The sequence below is a fragment of the Ursus americanus genome, chromosome 23, assembly GCF_024610735.1.
Source record: "Ursus americanus isolate L20-20 chromosome 23, mUrsAme1.1.p, whole genome shotgun sequence".
NCBI classification, from domain to species: Eukaryota; Metazoa; Chordata; class Mammalia; order Carnivora; family Ursidae; genus Ursus; species Ursus americanus.
This window is the reverse complement of record NC_142149.1, coordinates 924,957-942,926: the sequence shown is the minus strand read 5'-3', so window position 1 is coordinate 942,926 and position 17,970 is coordinate 924,957. Positions and strand designations below refer to the sequence as shown.

Below are 17,970 nucleotides of genomic sequence, written 5' to 3'. Positions count from 1 at the left end.
ATGCACGTCACAACCCAGCGTCACCCGTCACACCAACAACCAGGAAAATCCCAACTCGAATGAAGCACTGAGAGGACAGACGTCGGGACTCTTTTTTTTAAGATTTTATTTTTATTTATTTGACAGAGAGAGAGAGCACAAGCAGGGGGAGCAGCAGAGGGAGAGGGAGAAGTGGGCTCCCCGCTGAGCAGGACCCTGGAATCATGACCTGAGCCGAAGGCAGACGCTTAACGACTGAGCCACCCAGGTGGCCCAAGCTGATACACTCTTAAAACAATGGAAGAAGAAAAGTTTCAGCAAAGGAATAAAAGATAATGAAAAACAAAATGGATCTTAGAACTGAAACTGAAATAGAAGTCCCGCCGAAGGCTCCAGAGCAGCATGGAGGTCTTGAAGACAGACACAGAAATTACGCATTTAGACAAGGGAGGAAACAGACTGAGAAAAGTCACAGAGCCACGGGCACCCGCGGGAGAAGAACAAGAGAGCCAGCGTTTTTCTGGTCAGAGTCCCAAAGGGAAAAAGAGCATGGAGTCAAGAAGACACATGCAGAAGTAATGGTTGAAAACTCCCCAAATTTGGCAAAGACAATAACCTTCAGATTCAATGCCAAACAGGATAAGCCAAAGAAACGTGTGCCCAGACACACCACTGTCACGTCTCTGCCCCGAGCGACAGACTTGGTGTGTGGCTTGTCAGGGACAGTGTCTGGGGCGGCAGAGGCCTTCTCAGAAGGAAGCGGCACCATTAGTTTAAGGGCTGAAAGCTCCTCCTCTTATGCCAGCGAATGCCTTCCCTTCTCCAATAAAGGGAAACCAGGACTTGCCATAAGAGTGGGTGACATGGAACCCAGAACATCGGGATTCAGGAAGGACACGGGCAAAGGGCAGGTGTCCAGAGGAACGTCACAGACTCCACCATTCCTCCTGAGTTTTTAAAATTACATTTGAAGGTTCAAAGCAAGAGCGATAACCCTGCCTGAAGCGGTTCCTGATGTAGGAAAGGCGGTGTTCGCCACAGCCACGCGGGCACGGGGCCCGGGCAGCAGGCAGGCCTCCACCTTCCGCTGGCAGCTGCGCAGTGTGGACGGGAGCTGGCCGTGGTCCTGCAGCCACCGAAACGGTGTCCTCAGCAACCACGGACCAGTGACAACGGAACATAAACAAAGTTTGGACGACCTACGAGCAGGAAAGAAGTCGCCGGGGACAGAAAACAGGCCAGAATCCGCGGCTCACACTCACACGACAAGTGCAAGCGTGGACGGTGCAGATATGTCAGTTAATTCAGAAACTGACCCTATGTGCTGCCTATGGGAAATTCACTTCAACTGCGGCAGAGGCAGGCGAAAAGGGAACAGGATCCTGAAGATACACTGGGCAGACACGACCAGGGGAAGGCCAGGAGAGCTGCCTGGAGGAGGGGACCGCTCTGGGATCACAGAAGGGTCCGTCCCCGTCACAAACAGTCCTAGGGCTGCACGTACGCATCCAACGACAAAGCTTCAAAACACATTAAGCAGAACTGACAGAATCGCGATAAAATACAAAGATCTGCCTTACAACAGGAAGAGAAAGGAATTTCCTTACTCTGATCCCGCCCCCTCATCCTTACCAAATATTAAAGTGAAATGTTGAAAGTGTTTCTCTGGGCTCAGGAGGAGGGCCAGCTGTTACCCACATCATATGGAGAGTCCAGCCAGGAAACATAATACAAGAGAAACAAGTCACAGACACCAGCTTTGGGAAGCCTGCCAGCTCCTGGGCGGAGAGCAGGCCGTCTGGAGGCGCCGTGTCCTGCTCCCTCCCTTCTCTCCTTGTAAACCATCGGCTGGGCAGCTAGAGGGTGCTGCCTGGCCTGCATGCGTCCGCCTAGTCCCCCGAAGTGGGCCCTCCACCGGGCCAGCGCCCCAGCTGGGGTGAGGGGGCATCTGCGTGGTGTCGGAGCAGGGGTGGGGCAGGGAGGCGCCCATACACGGGGGTGAACAGGCGTAAACACTTTGAGAACGGCTTGGCCTGCGGACTCCTGGGGAACAGGACAGGGGACCCGCGGTCTGCGATCATTCCTTGACCTGTCCGTGTGCATTTCGTGCACTTTCTGTAGGGTTTATATTTCAACTAAAACAAAGGCAGTGTTACCAGGGCAGAGCATGTGACAGGACAAGACAAGGACTCTTACCGTGGACGTCAGCCGAGGTGTGGACGCTGGGCTGAGAGTCAGGGTAAGAGGAGGACCTCTTCGGGGGATCGAACACATCTTCTACTTGTTCTTCCAGGGCTTTAAATTTATGCTTCAGATTTTGTATTTCTGTTTCAAGGACCATAATGTGATCTGCCCCAAAAAAACAGTAAATACACAGGCACACACATTTACATGTCCCTCCACCGTCACCAGGGCAGAGGCCCACTCAGGCCAGTGCCACCTATTTCCCGCCCGCCCCCACAACAGCCCCTGGCCTCGGTGCTCTTCTCCCCTCCAGTGCCAGGCGCTCACTGAGGAGGGTTTCACAACCCGGCAGACACTCAGCGCCCCCTCAGGCCCGTGCGTCTCAAGCGTGGGCTCGTGCTCCACACTGGTGGAACTGGCCCTCCACTCACAGCCACTCCTGGGCCCCTCCTGACCGCACACGGGGTGCAGCCCAGCTCCGCTCCAGCACCAGACGCCCCGAGGAGAGGCCCAGTGTCCCGCCAGCCCTGCACTGCCCACCACTCAAACACAGTGCCCAGCTGGCTCCCCATGCCAGCAGACTCCCGGCTGGACATGCCAAGCACACCCTTCACTTTCTCCTTCCCTGTTATCCACATGCAAACACTGACTTAAGATGTTCTCTCTCAGAGGAAACGCCGCTGTCCTACTTTGAAGTGATGTTTTAAACCACGTGTTCATTGGTAAGACTCCAAGTGAAGCCCATTTCGGACCCAGTGGAGACCCGTGTCCCCCCGGCCTCCCCTCCCCTCCTGCAGCCCTCACCCGTGCTCACCAGGAACCGCGGCTGCTGCCTCTGGGCTGGGACGGGGCTGCTCTGTGTCAGCGACCTGACCGCCTGACGGGGCAGGAGGTAGAACGTGGTCACTCAGAGTCTCCATTTCTTTCCTCATCTCAGCAACAGCCCTTCGTAAACTTGTGTTTTGCTCCTGGAGCCTCTGGATCTCACTAGATGGGAAACTTTCCCTGATTTCTTCTTCATGATGCCTTAGGAGCAGCTGTCAGAAAAGAAAGAGAATGCTTACAGCTACAGGAGAAACCTGCGTCTCGCTGCCCGTCCAGAGCCACTGTGTCCACGCTCCCCCTCGTCTGCCCTCCCAGCTGCAGGGACCTTCCGTCTAAACTGACAATGCAAATCTTCTGGTTGTCACAAAGACAAGACTGCTGTTTGCCAAAGGCAGCTTTCACTGAAACCTGCGGACCCTTTGTTCTCGGTCACGAAGCCACCCTCACCCACTGGGGCGGCAGGTGTGGAAAAGACCAGCAGTCACTGTGCCGGGAGGAGGCGGACGACACGGGGCTATCACCCGCTGCGAGGGCTGCTTGCGGGCGTGCGACAGAGCAACGCTGTGGGAGACAGTCTTGGTGGCTTCTCGAAAGGTGAAACACAGAGTTACTACACGACCCACAATTCCACCCTGGGTGTTCGCCCAAGAGAACCAAAAACATACGTTCACCTGAAAACTCGTACGTGCGTGTTCACAGCAGCGTTTCTCACAGGAGCCAGAATGTGCACATACTAATGTCTACCAGTGGATGAATGAATTAAGAAAATGTAACACAATGGAACAGAAGGAATGAGGTTCTAACACACGCTAACCCATAGATGAACCACGAAGACATGCTACGTGGTGGTCAAAGACTTCAGCACAGTTATAAACAGAAACACACTCAAGGATTTAAAGAAAAACAGGACATAAAAGGAAGAGTATTGGAAGAAATTTTTAGAAAAACCAAACAGCATCTGCAGAGATAAGAAATACATTATTTGAAATAAGAAACTCGCGGAGAGGACGGCCTGAGAGCAGAGCAGACACTGTAGGAGGAAAGGTCTGTGGGCACGAACACAGCGCCAAGTGACAGACCCGGAGTCAACAGGCTCGGCGCAAGATGTACTTTATTCGTAACAAATTGATGAAAACATCAGTCCACAGATCCCAGCCCACCGAACCCAAAGCAAGATAAACATAAAGAAAATCACACCAAATAGCACATCGTAATCAAATTGCTAAAAAAGATCAGTGATAAAGAGAAAACTCCCAAAAGCGATCACAGGAAAATAGCGTATTACCCGGTGTGCACAGCACAGATACAAGGTTTCTGCCGACTTCTCGTGACAGCCACTGAAATCCATGAGAGAGGACCGGTGTGCGGCGTGCAGGAAGGGAACACACCGACCACCTTGCAATCCTATGGGCAGTGGCAGCACCCTTCAGAAATGACAGTGACCACAAGGGGCTCGCTGCAGGAGGGCCTGCGGCTGGCTGTAAACAACCAGAAAATCAGACACGTTCCTGGAAACGCCAGCACAGAACCAGGATACCTGAAGCATGGGCCAGGAAACGCAGCCCCGCGGACTGCCCAGGTCCGTGTCTGAGCCCGAGCAGAGGCCCCTCCTTCACGGACACGTGCCTGCCGACCGGGCTGCCTGGCCGCTGTGCTAACCGTGTGGGCGGGCAGGCCTGCCGGATGCCCCGGCGGCCGCACACGCTCCACGGACCCCGGCTTTCCTTCCGACACGTCGCTGGCCCCTCTCAGCTTGCCCAGTCCTGCAGCACCTAGCCACCCGAGCTCAGAGCGAGGCACCAACACACCCGTGTGGCCTTAGGATGGTCTCGGCGGCCGCAGGCAACAGAAGGGCCATACAGTAAAATGTGCAACCATTTACATTGTGTTCTGAAGAACTACAATGACATGAAAAACAGTTGTCACAGAAGTGGGAAAAAAGACTCCAAATTATACAGCACAAGCTGAACTATATAAAGATAGTACGTGCACGGGAACACGTACAAGACCCGCAAGGAGAGGCAACTAGAGAAACACACCGGAGTGCCCGAGAGGCCCAACCACGGGGGACTTCTGCCTTCTCTGTAGCAGTAAGACTGGCCCGTGTTGAGCCAGCCGCAGGCCGGGCGCTGGGTCACGGCCCTCTGTCAGTGCTCTGCAAAAGGGACGCATCACACAGATGAGTCAATGAGGTCTGACCCCGCCACCACACTGTCTCCACACTGCCACCGCGTGCTCAACCCGTTACCCCGCCATGCTCCGGCCACTCATTCATTCCCCACGAAAGCGCCAGGGAGGCTGCGAGAGGCAACCCGCTCTGGGCCGAACAGAGCTGGGCTGGGTTAGACCTTGGGTCCGCCTGGTTCCGGAGGCCATGCTGCTAAACTGAAATTGCTGAACTCTTGCAGTGGCCACATGTTACTTCTCCTTCCAGAAGGAAGCAGCTCTTTCTCTACTGAACACAGACTCCAGCTTTCCAACGCCCTCCTCTCCCCCGTCACACCCTCCACAGGCTCCTTTCTGCACCTGCTCTGCGTTCCGGCCCCTGCTCCTCTGCCCCACTGCTCGCCGTGGACACTGCAGACAGGAAGGGCAACCTGCTTCCCTGCAAACCCCCACCTCCCTTTCCTGTGCCCAGCGGCACGTCGCCCACAAAACTTCACAGCTGCCCCAGCACAGACACCACAGCAGAGCCGCGTGGGACCTGCTGCTGGCCTGGCCTTGCTCAGATGCTCCCTCTGCCACCTGTGGAGCAGGGACCACCCTTCTCGGATGGAATGGCAGCATCAGCCCCCACACCCCTGGGCAGCCCGAGAGCCACGATCTCCTCTGTGACGTGGCGTGGCGATGAAGCCCCCGTGACACAGGCCGCGTGCTCCCCTGAGCCTGTACCGGGAGGGCCTGTGCTTCGGACCTTAGACCGTCACCGTGGGAGGACTGACGCGGTCCCTGCAGAGGCTCCACGTAACCAGGTGCCCGTGGGAAGAAGACGCTGCCACACAAGATGCAGCCCATCGGCTCAGCGGAGATCACGCCGGCCCATCCGCCCTTTCCCATCGCCTCCTGATAGACCCGCCTGCTGCCCTAACCTTGTGCAGGCCGAGAGGGCCCACCTACACCAGACAGGCAGCAACCACTGTCCACGGACAGCTGCAGCTTTCCCAGGTGGCCACATCACGAACCTGCTAATGGTTATCACACCCCATGAAGCAGGGACACCCACGGGACTCAGCTCAAGCCTTCATCCCACCGTGTCTGCCGGACGCCCGCAGAGAGACCTCCCACCCCAGTCCTGGCTCGGAAGCCACATCAGACCACGGGGCACGCCAGCTCATGCTTGCGGACAGCCTTGTGGAGTGGGCTGTTACGTCCCACTAGCTTTGGCTCCAGGCCCCCTACACAGAATCAAAGGTATGCGCATTTATGGACAGGAGTGGAGTGTTTTCTCAGCATGGCTGGTGGGATACAACTGTCTTCATGTGACTTCCAGGTCAGCCCTCGGATGCTCAGCTCCCAGCCTGCCTCACACACTAACCACAGGGTGAGTGCCAGCCACGCAGGGCACAGCCAGAGTCCGCAGGGCCGACTTCCACTCTGAGACACGCGTGAGTCACTGCCAGCGAGAACATGAGCCGTGCATGTGCTCTCGACAGACTGGCTAACATGGACAGCGGGGCAAGCCAGCCCACAGACATGGCGCTCATGCCTGCGTTTGCCCTTACCCCCCAGGCTGATGCTGGACGAGTGGGGAGAGGGCTGCACTGCTGGAAAGTTCCCTTACCGTGAACAACTAGGTGAGTGACTTCTCATCAAGGGACAGAGGTTGGACTACTGGACACTTGGGCCCTAGAAGCAGGAGGATGGTGTCTGACACTGCCCCCAGCACTGCCCCAGAAGCCACCCCCCCTGCGGGGTTTCCCAGATTTCCCAGCAACACGGCTTCCCTCAGGGGCCTTGAGGAGAGACTCGTGGTGGGCTGGGGCTTCCTGTGACGCTGACTGTGGGGCATGTGCCTCAGGCTAGAGGCAAAGGCTCCCTCAGGGACTCTGGCTAGAATCCTTCCTGCCTCTTCCTGCTTCCAGCGTGGACCCACACCTCTTGGTGTCCCTCGGTTTGGGGCCCCGTCACTCCCGTGTCTGCCTCCGTGGGCGCCTGGCCTTCTCCCTGTGTCTCTGTCTTCCACGTGCTGTGCCTTGTATAAGGACTCCAGCCATATTGGATTAGGACCCACCTGCTCCTGCGTGACCTCATCCGACTGGTTACACCCACAAAGAGCCTATTTCCAAGTAAGGTCGCATCCCCGAGAGCTGGCGGTTGGGACCAAACCTGTCCCTTCCGGGCTGCTGTTCAGCCTGCAGGCCTCTCACAGTCAGCGTCGGGCTCTGGGTGGCTGTCAGCAAGGAGATCTTTGTGGGGAGAACATGGCCATGGCTGTATGTGGGCGGCTCAGACAGCACGTGTGAAGACGCGTGTCTCTGGTATAAATTCTAGCCCTTAGTTCTGTCCTTCCTGGACAGACGCACCCTTCAATACAAAGGGCCCTTGGCTGCACCCTGGGATTTCCTTCTGGATGTCTGACGGTACCCCACATCCTTCAAAATCAGCACCAACACCGACAGGAAGCATCCTTTGCAAGTCCTCGGCTCTGTGGCCAGTGACGTGGCAGGAAGGACACTGGTGGCCCTGCCACACGCTGATTCCTCCCTGTGAGCCTTCCCACTGTCCTGTGTTGCCGAGGCCCGAAGGAGCCTCCGTGCCCGTGTGCCACGTCCTCCCCAAGGCTGTGGCTCCTGCCCAGCTGTCCACACAGACGCTGGGGCAGTTTCCTGCGTTCTGACAATTCTCACAAATGACCGAGACAGGATCATCAAATGTCAACCCTGTGCTTGAACTTAAAACTCTTGAGAGAAGAAGTAGAGGTCCTGGGTTCCGTACGTGGGTCAGGACAAGTTGGGAACATATATGCGTATGTTTTAGTAACCTCCACACCCAATGCGGGGCTCAAACTCATGACCCCGAGATCAAGAGTCACATGCTCACAGACTGAGCTGGCCAGTGCCCCAAATTACAAATACCTTAACATTGGTTAGGGGCTGGGCCTACAGACGTGGCCACAGCACTGTCTTGGAGGAAACCTTGCCCACCTGGGTACCTGAGACAAGCCAGACGTCTGAGCAGCCGCTGCCTTTGGGGTGGGGATGGGGACCAATGGGAAGGGCCGCAGGGTACTTTCTAGGGTGATGGAAATGCTCCATATCTTGCTGGAAGGCTGGGTGCCATGGGCACATTCACGGCAAACACACTGACCTGCGTGCACTAAAGATCTATGTGCTTCACTGCATGTCAAACAAGACAAGAACCGTTCACGGGCCTGGAAAAATCCTCCAGCCACCCCGCCTGCTCTCACTCCCCCAGCCTCATGCTGCCTCTGCCCCTCTGACCGTGGACCTTGGAGCCCAGCCCTGCTCCTTCTAAGCTGTTTTCTAGGGTCCCAGCCTCTCGGGCCACAGGGCCGGCCTCAGCATCAGAGATTCCAAAGGCCAGGACACAAAGTTCTCGGGCAGACCCAGCACAGGGAGGTACTCAGCCAGTCCCTGCAGACAGGATCACGGCACACAGAGACCCGTCATGACAGCTCCACGGGGAAGGCCACAGCAGCAAAGTGACACTAACCATCTGTATGGCAGAAGGGAGTGTGGGGTTTTTGAGATTTCAAGAACTAAAGATACAAAGAAGAGTCTGAACAGAGTTACCTCAGCTCTTTCAGGCGTCAGACTGGCCCCTGTTGCGCCAACAGACCCTGGAAAGGAATAGGGCTGAGAAGACAGACCTCCAGTTGGGTTCTGTGTGGCCCTATTCTCCCATGGCCGCTGTTGAGGCAAGCCTCAAGGAGCGGGCTGCTGGGGCCGTGGGCGTTCCCGGGCGAGGCTCAGGGAGGACAGCAGCACTGACCTGCACCTCCCTCTCAGGAAGGAGCCCGCGTGTCCTCAAGGCCTGCACGGCCTGGTCTCTCTCTAGGGTCAAGGCCTTCAGCACCACCTCCTGGTCACGCAGCATCCGCTCTGTCTCCTGGAGCTTGGCAGAAACCTGGGAAGAGATGTGGGACTCAGTTCCCACTGGGAGGGTCACGAGGCAGCAGTACCAACTTTTGGGGTCCTTCCCGGGAAGGAGACTGCAGATGTGTGAGCAAGCAGCCCCCGTGGCCCAGGACCACGCAACGGTCGGAGCCGGCTGAGCGGCCGCACCAGGCTCAGGTATGGCCCTTTCTGCCAGGTCCCCCGCACACAGGAGCCAGGGATCCTCCCAGCACTGGCCATTTAGGGAAACAACTAATACAATAAAAACTAAGATGCTATCAAAGGCTGTGGGTGGGACAGGGACACCTTCCCCTGCTCTCATCTTTGTTGTTGCGCGTCACGCTGCTCAGTGAGGCTCGGCATGCTCCTATCCGAACGGCAGTGTGGTGAGAGCCCAGAGCCTTCCAGGAGCCGCGGGGCGTGCTCCCAGGCCCTCCCAGCGCAGGATGAAACCTGACAAGCTTGGGGACACAGACCTGATCCCGCGCCTCGGTCAGGGCCCGAATCAGGTCTTCGGACTTGCGGTAGTGGTCCCTCTCCACACCGTCACAGCGCTGCCGCCAGTCGAGCTCCCGCTGTGCCTTCTCACGCTCCAGGCACCGCTCCCTCTCCACGGCCTCGGACAGCTGCTGTTTGTACCTCCAGGGACGGGAAAGGCACAAAGGTTAATGTCTTGCACATGAAGAGCAAAGGGGTGCGGCAGGCAACGGGGTGGGGGGACGGGGGGCACAGCCGGGAGGAGTCCGCAGTGCGCAGGCGGAGGAGACACGGCACCTGTGGGCAGACTGGGGTTCAGAGAGCAGCCAACAGGGACTCCCAAACACCGAGGAAACCAGCACCACGGAAGATCACGCTCAAGAGACAGAAGAATCCATTCATGAGAAGGGAAGAAAGCCAGCAAACTCGGGGAAAAGAGAGAGAGAAGCGGTTCCAGCAGAGACATGTGAGAAGGTCTCAGAGCGACCACCACCGCAGAGCTCGGGAACGTGTGCAGAGTGGGCTGAGCCAGAGAGCTTGGAGCCGCCAGGACAGAGAGCCCTCCAGAGCTCAGAGGACCGACATCCATCAAAGAGCAGGTCCAGAGAGATCAGAACGGAGGAAGCAAAGCAGAAAACCCAGCACAACGGTGGGGATGCACGTCCTCGGACCAGAAGGGCTCACCGAGCGCTAGGCAGGGGGCTTCACGGAACCACACGCACAGACGCCATGTGCACTGTTGAGCCCCAGGATGAAAGAGAAGCCTAAGGGTGAGAGACAGTGAGTGCCAGATGGGCCCCAGGCTTCTTGTCGGCCACATGGGGGCAACACATGGCGGGGGCTCTGGACGACCTCCCCCAAGGGTGGCCAGGCTGTGTGCACGACACGGTGGGCGTGCCCCTGATCAGGTGAGGCCATGTGAGACCCTGTCCTGCCCACTGGAGGGAGTTTCCTGCTGGCCTTAGAGTAGCTGCCGCGCTGTGAGGCCACTGTCAGGACCTGCGGGCGCGTCAGCGGCTCACAGCCACTGGGAAGGGCCTCTGCCACCAGCCTGGAGGAGCCCGGGAGGAAAGGGCAGCCTGGCCGATACCGTGGTCCCAGCCTAGTGAGACCCTCTGCCGGGAACACAGCTGAGCCGAGCCGGACTCCTGAACGCAGAGACCGAGATGATATGTGGACGTAGTTACACCTGCTGGGTCTGCAGTAATTTGTTCCAGAGCAACGATAAAGTAATACGCAACGGGTTTAAAATCCAGGGGAGAAATGATTTGGAATTTAGCATCCTAAACACAGCAAAATCAGCACTCACACAGGAAGGCAAACATGGAACACCTTCAGACACAAAGGCTCACAGCAGTGGGACAGGGCTTTGAAAACTGTGCTGAAAGCCCACTTGTTTATTGTTTTAAAAATTTATGTATTTATTTTTGAGAGAGATAGAGAATGCAAGCTGGGGGAGGGGCAGAGGGAGAGAATCTCGAGCAGACTCCCGCTGAGCACAGAGCCCGACTTGGGGCTCGATCCCAGGATGCTGAGATCATGACCTGAGCCGAAATCAAGAGTTGGACGCTCAACCAACCGAGCCACCCAGTCACCCCCAAGTTGTTTATTTTTAAAATGTCCATGGAGGGCCAATACTTTGTAAAATGCCAGGAAACGCCACAGTACTGTCCTGTGACCATGAAGTTCCGGAATGCCCGTGCTCCCTGCCCTTGGGTCCCAGGGAGCAGGAACACAGAATATGTTCTCTGTCCACAACAGAATTAAATTAGAAATCAGTAACAAAAAGATATCTGGAAATCTCAAGATGGTGGGAAACTTAGCACCAGATTTATTTCTCTTTCTTTCTTTCCCTTTCTTTCTTTCTTTCCTTCCTTCCTTCCTTCCTTCCTTCCTTCCTTCCTTCCTTCCTTCCTTCATTCCTTCCTTAAGATTTTATTTATTTGACAGAGAGAGACAGCCAGCAAGAGAGGGAACACAAGCAGGGGGAGTGGGAGAGGAAGGAGCAGGCTCCTAGTGGAGGAGCCTGATGTGGGACTCGATCCCATAACGCCAGGATCACGCCCTGAGCCGAAGGCAGACGCTTAACCACTGAGCCACCCAGGCGCCCCACAACAGATTTCTAAACAGCCCATGGACCAAAGAAGAAATTGCAAGGAAAATTAGAAAGCATTTGTAACACGGGGCCCCTGGGTGGCTCAGTCGTTAAGCATCTGCCTTCGGCTCAGGGCGTGATCCCAGCGTTATGGGATCGAGCCCCACATCAGGCTCCTCCACTGGGAGCCTGCTTCTTCCTCTCCCACTCCCCCTGCCTGTGTTCCCTCTCTCGCTGGCTGTCTTTCTCTGTCAAAATAAATAAATAAAATCTTTAAAAAAATAAAAAAGAAAGTATTTGTAACTGAATAATATCAAAATCTGTAGGAGGCAGTGAAGTAGTCCTTGGAAGGAAATTCACAGCATTAAATGCTATGTTTCTCAGAACAGAAGAATGGTCCAAAAATAACAATTGAGAATTCCACCATTAGAAGTTGTCAAAAGAGCATCAACTTAAAGCCAAAGGAAGTGGAAGAAAGGAAATAACGAAGATGAGAGTAGATGTCAATGAGAATAAAAACCCAGAAAACTAAGAAAAGTCAATGAAACCAAAAGCTGGCTCTTCGAAAAGATCTGTAAAATCAACAGATCTCCAGCTAGACCGACTGAGGACAGGAGAGAGACGGTTCTGACAGGCTCTGCACACACCAGGGAGATATCAGGAAACACCACGAACAAGTCCGCGCCAACAAAGTCAACAATGAAATGAAACAGCAAACGCACTGAAAGACACAAATTCCCAAAACTGACATAGAAACATAGAAAACTTGGAACAAGCATGCAGAGAAGCCAGATGCAGAGGGCACACAGACGGAACGGCGGGGCGGCAGGCGGGCTGAGACAAGAGGGAGCGCCGGCCGGGCAGGGACAGGTTTCGTGTCTCGGCTGCAGGGGTGGCTGGGACGTGTACGTGCTGGTCAAGATTCAGCAGCTGTACAGTTGAAACAAGTGCATTTTATTATATTTAAATTATTCCTCAAGAAAGAGAAATGTTCTTTACTCAAACATTCATTCCATCTGATAAGACGGTAGCAGTCGGACAGGAGACATAAAGCGGTGACTGTCCACACGGGATCAAGCAGCAGGAACGCTGCTGTGGGGCTTGCTACAGACCTGAGCCCATTCCCGGGGACAGGCTTTCTCTGGCCGCCCTCCATCACCCTGTCCCCTTGTTCTCTTTTCTCACAACCAGATGTTCTTCTGTTTCCTGTTTCTTGTCTTTTTCCCTCAATAAGATGTGAGGCCAGGGCCTTGATTCTTTTCCCTTTTGTACCCTTAGCACCCAAAACAGCACTGGGCCCCGAGGAAGCGCACACTGAAAAGAACCCTCTCGGGGAAGCTGTGGGGACAGTCACCTTCCGATGTCCTGCTGGCATCTGGCCAGATGTGCCTTGAGCTCCACCTCCCCTTCCTGCAGCGACTGAATGTGAAGGTCCTTGGCGACCATCTCCTTGGACAGCTGAGCGATCTGGGCATCCCAGCCGGATTTCAGAGCTGACGCGTCCTCCCGAAGTCTGCACAAAGAAGGGAAGCTGTGTGACTGTGGGTGTGGTGCTCACTCCAGCTTTCTCTCACCCACACGCGCGCCACCCTCAGCGGAAATCTACGCACCAGTGTCTCCGCATCAGGGTGGAGATTCCCTCACCCAGCTCAGGAAATGGTCCTACCCAAGAAGCAATGTCCCCCCACCCACGCCACCAACCCAGGTGCCCACTAAACACCCACAGCACGCCACGTCCGCACCAGACGTGCAGGGAGAGGGGAGCCACGGAGGTCTCGGGGCAGCGCCGCTGGGCTCACCTGTGCCACGCCTCGTGCAGCCCCTCCACACGGAGACACACGTTTTCAAATTCAACAGTAACATGAGGTTGTACAGAAACCCTTACACTACCTGGTAGAATCACCAAAACTCAGATAAATTTCCCCAGAAGAAAAACCCTAGAGAAGACACCTAGAGATACTGACCAGGGGAGACGCAGTACTGACGGCACAACAGGCCACTGGGGCGCACCCCCTGCGCAGCCCGACTGTTACAGGACGGGGCACAGAATCACCACCTCCGGAGGAAAGCAAGGTGGCTGGTACGCGTCAAGTCTTTGGGCTCTGCGGCTACGCCACCCAGAGGCAGCGCGTGTCACATTCTCAGAGGAGGAAGAAAGTGTCCACAAAGAGTTTCCAGCATGATTCTCAGCCACTGGAAAGAGACCATTTTTCTTCAAATGCTTCCAACAAATTATTTCTAGTACAATTCGTACAAAGTCATCCTGACGTCGTACCTGTTCTCACACCACAAAGGGCTGCACAAAGTTGGAAACTTCACCACACATCCAGTTGAGACAACGTGCAGGTGCCAGGAGGGGGGCCGGGACTGGCTCAGCCTGGGGGCCACGCAGCCCCGCTCCAGGCGGCGCTCCCCGCTCCAGTACCGCAGGGTGGTCGGGTGACAAAGTGCAGGCCGGGACCGGTGCCAAGGTGGCCCTTGACATGTGCTATCCTGGAGCCACGTCCCCACAGGGTCTGGGCCTCGGCCGGCTGAGCCGCACCAGCACCAAGCATCTGACGTGATGGGGGGACACGACGGCTCTCCTTCAGCTACGCTCCCATCTACACGCCCCCAGGGAGCGGGACGGACACAACATCACCCATATGTCAGCAACTCAATTTAAGGGGCAAAGGACATCGGCCAGCAGGGAACTTGTCACTGAGGCTTTTTCTGACTTTCCAGGTGGGAAAGAGCGGCTGGCGGCCCTGGAGGTCACCTGCCGGGCCTCAAGCAGCACCAGGGGGATGGTCCACATGGACTTCCTGTTACACTCCCCGACACTGCTCCTATGCACCCCGAGTGTGGCAGCCCCCGCCCCCCCCCCAATGACAGGAGAAGCCGCTGGGACTCAGGAGCTGTATTTGTGTGTTTTCTGTTTGCAATGCACACCAACCAAGGATCTGCCCACCACAGAGCTCTGCTTGTGCCCCGAACGTGAGCCCGGCTCCTGTGCCAATTTGCTAAGACCAACCCAGCCCAATAAGGTCGGGGCTCTGGAGAGCATGGGGACTCACCCTTACTGCGTCCTGGACCCCCGCAGTCAAGCACCCCGCAGTCAAGCGTCCTGGACCCCCTCTGCTGCTCAACATGGGACCACGGGCCACACGTGGTTCCTGAGCACGTGGCTGGTCTGAACTGAGATGTAGCTTCAAAATTTAGCACTCAAAAAACGCAAAATATCTCCATAATAATTTTTTCAGGCAAAAGCATGAGTTGTTACACTGATTTCTTGTTAATGATGCACAGCGTGATTGGGTTAGTCTCCCCTCTCTCTTCTTGTGCCTTAACTGTGGACCCCGGAAAGGGGCCCCGCCCGTGTGGCCAGCGGCGACTCTATGCTGCAGGTGATACGGTGGCACAGAGCACGGTGGGTTCTCACAAAGCCTCTTCGGGCCACGGCCTCTTACTGTGGCATTCATGACCCAATGCCCTCAGAATATCATCACAAATACACCCAAAGAAATAGCTCAAAATATGGGCTGTTTTGTTGCTCATTTCCAAACAGCATACGTCTTAGTATGAGAAGACACGGACTGTCCCAGGCATGATGGCCCCAGGCAGCACCGGCCACGGCCTGCGAGCCGGGCCGCACAGAAGAGCAGCGAGGAACCCAAGGACAGACACGTCGAAAGGCGAGCGCGGGTAGGAGGAGGCGGTTCAGGGCCTCCATGCAAGTAGATCTGACCGCAGCTGTGAGAAGGGCCCGTACAGAGCCTCGCAGCCCAGAGGGAACACATCCGCCCGTCAGACTGTCCTCTAACTGCGTTGCTTGCGTTGAACAGATCAACAAGATCGTGCGTTCAGTCAAGGAACCTTCCTGAGTGAGCTCTAACTTCCTGGTATTGTACCGTTGCACGAGCCATCTCCCCCCGACGGAAATATAATTGGGCAGAGCACCCTCTCTAGAATGGAGCCAGTCACGCTTCCCAAACATACAGGAAAAGCCAGTTGCTAAGTAAGGTAAACACTAGCCAACAACCGACTTAACTGTCTTAATCGGATATTTTTAGTAAACACAGCTTCTCCAAGTATCACGTCCTCACTGGCAGCCAGGAGCCTGGAGTCCAGTTCCAAGTCCAGCTCCCACTGGTTCTACACGCACATGCGTCCGCCTGGACGCTGTGCACGGTGGGACAGAGCTGCTCACACATCACACCTGGCCGAGATGCTCAGAAGAAAACTGGGTTTAGGAAGAAACCAAAGGAATACTACTCAGCCATCAAAGAAAAAAAAAGGAATCTTGCATCTGCAACAACGTGGATGGAACTAGAGGGGATTATGCTAAATGAAATACGTCAATCAGGGAAAAACAATTATATGATCTCACTCATATGTGGAATTTAAGAAACAAGACAGAGGATCATAGGGGAAGAGAGGGAAAAATAAGACAAAATCAGAGAGGGAGAAAAACCGCAAGAGACTCTTCATCATAGGAAACAAACTGAGGGTTGCTGCAGGGGAGGGGGTGGGGGGATGGGGCAACTGGGTGGCGGGGTTAAGGAGGGCGTGTGATGTAATGAGCACTGGGTGTTGTATACGACTGATGACCTCTACCTCTGAAACCAATAACACACTATATGTTAACTAACTGAATTTAAGTTAAAAGAATAAAGTTAAAAAAAAAAGAAACGAGTTAATGGAGGAATTGGAATCCGTGTGCAAAACAGGGCATCTGCTGTGAAAACCATCTGGCAGCTCCTCAAAAAGTTAAACATAGGGGTGCCTGGGGGGCTCAGTCAGTGAAGCATCTGCCTTCAGCTCAGGTCATGGTCTCTGGGTCCTGGGATCAAGTCCCGCCTCAGGATCCCTGCTCAGCGGAGAGTCTGCTTCTCCCTCTGCCTGTTGCTCCCCCTGCTTCACTCTTTCTCTGACAAATAAATAAATAAAATCTTAAAAAAAAAAGTTAAACATAGATTTACCATCTGATCCAGCAATTCACCTTCTGGGTTTACCTCTCCCCAAATTTTAAAGAGACCTGAATAGGTATTTGCACAGCCATGTTCGCAGCAGCACTATTCACAAGAGCCCAAAGGTGGAAACAACCCGAGTGCCCACTGACAGGTGAATGGATAAAGGAAATGTGGCCCACCTGCATAGTGAGGACCACTCAGCCGCAAACAGGAAGGACATCGGCCACCTGCTCCAATATGGGAGGACCGAGGAGGCATTACGGGAATAAGCCAGTCACAGAAGGACAGACGCTGCAGGATTCCACTCACATGAGGGACCCAGAGCCCTCAACGCCAGAGACACAGTGTAGACGGTGGGTTCCAGGGGGTGGGGGAGGGGAACGGGAAGGGACATTTTGGTGCCTGCACAACGCACTGAATGTGCACTTTAAATGTTTGACGGTAAATTTTGTATTATGTGTCTTTTGCCACAAATAATTGCACACATTCATACATACATACACACAGCACAATCTGAAAAATAGAAAAGGAGTAAAAGGGTTAAGAGAAACGACCAGAGCGGGCAGAGGTGTCTCCACCCACTTCGCGCCCCCCGCCCGCACTCACTTGTCCATGGCGGCATCCCTGGACTTCAGGGCGTCGGCCTGCCCCCCCTCGGCCCTGCGCAGCCGCAGCTCCAGGGTCTCACAGCGGGCCTGCAGCTCCTGGGCCCTGGCCTCCAGCGCCCGCAGCTGCTCCGCGTGGGCGCCCTTCACAGCCGCCAGCACCGCGTCCCTTTCCCTGGCCAGACGGTCGAGCTCCTCGTGCCTGAAACACAGGCCGGTGTCAGAGCAGCGCACACAGGCCCTGGCCGGTGCCCAGAGCACACACACCTCTCCCGCGTACGGGGGCTGCTGCGCTCGGCGCGTCCCGCCCGGCCACCTCTGTAGCAGCCACCTGACCACGTGCTCACGCCCCTCAGGTAAACACCGGCTGGACGGTTCTTAGACGCCAGGTCTCTGGACACTCCGGAGCTCACCCTCCCCCGAAGAAAGACCCCAGCGACAGGAGCTCTAGGAAAGCTGTCTTGCCGCCACCCCCACCGGCTTTCCTACCGGCTCCCGAAAGCAGGGCGCAGGCATACGCCACCTCTGCGGCTCAGCAGCCGTCAGTCACCCGGAACGCCGAGGCCTTCCCTGCGACTGGGGGCTGCCGGACACCAGCTGCTCGCCTATCTTTGCCGGAAATGCCAGACCTAGCAGAATCCCATGACCAGGACAGAGGCTCGTCTGGACAGGACACCAAGCTGGCGGGCGTCACACAGATGTGTGACTGGCAACGCTCAGGACTTCTTACGCTTGTATTCTACTTGGTTTCAATAAAAAGTTAAAAGCCCTAAAAA

General features: G+C 55.6%; 1 protein-coding gene across 10 annotated transcripts in view; it reads right to left on the bottom strand.

The window, feature by feature from the left end:
• The window catches only part of CCDC57 (coiled-coil domain containing 57), a 100,132-nt gene that overhangs the window by 57,728 nt on the left and 24,434 nt on the right, over positions 1 to 17,970 (bottom strand). For 8 of the 10 annotated variants that reach the window (XM_045775038.2, XM_045775039.2, XM_087853972.1 and 5 more), the window contains 7 exons: positions 17,196 to 17,396; positions 12,992 to 13,150; positions 9,542 to 9,704; positions 8,941 to 9,075; positions 8,742 to 8,804; positions 2,978 to 3,200; positions 2,176 to 2,328 (listed from right to left, as the gene is read on the bottom strand). In XM_045775038.2, coding sequence (XP_045630994.2) covers positions 2,176 to 2,328; positions 2,978 to 3,200; positions 8,742 to 8,804; positions 8,941 to 9,075; positions 9,542 to 9,704; positions 12,992 to 13,150; positions 17,196 to 17,396 — 1,097 coding nt within the window. The remainder of the gene's footprint in view (positions 1 to 2,175; positions 2,329 to 2,977; positions 3,201 to 8,741; positions 8,805 to 8,940; positions 9,076 to 9,541; positions 9,705 to 12,991; positions 13,151 to 17,195; positions 17,397 to 17,970) is intronic. The other 2 variants (XM_087853970.1, XM_087853973.1) reach the window with 2 other exon arrangements.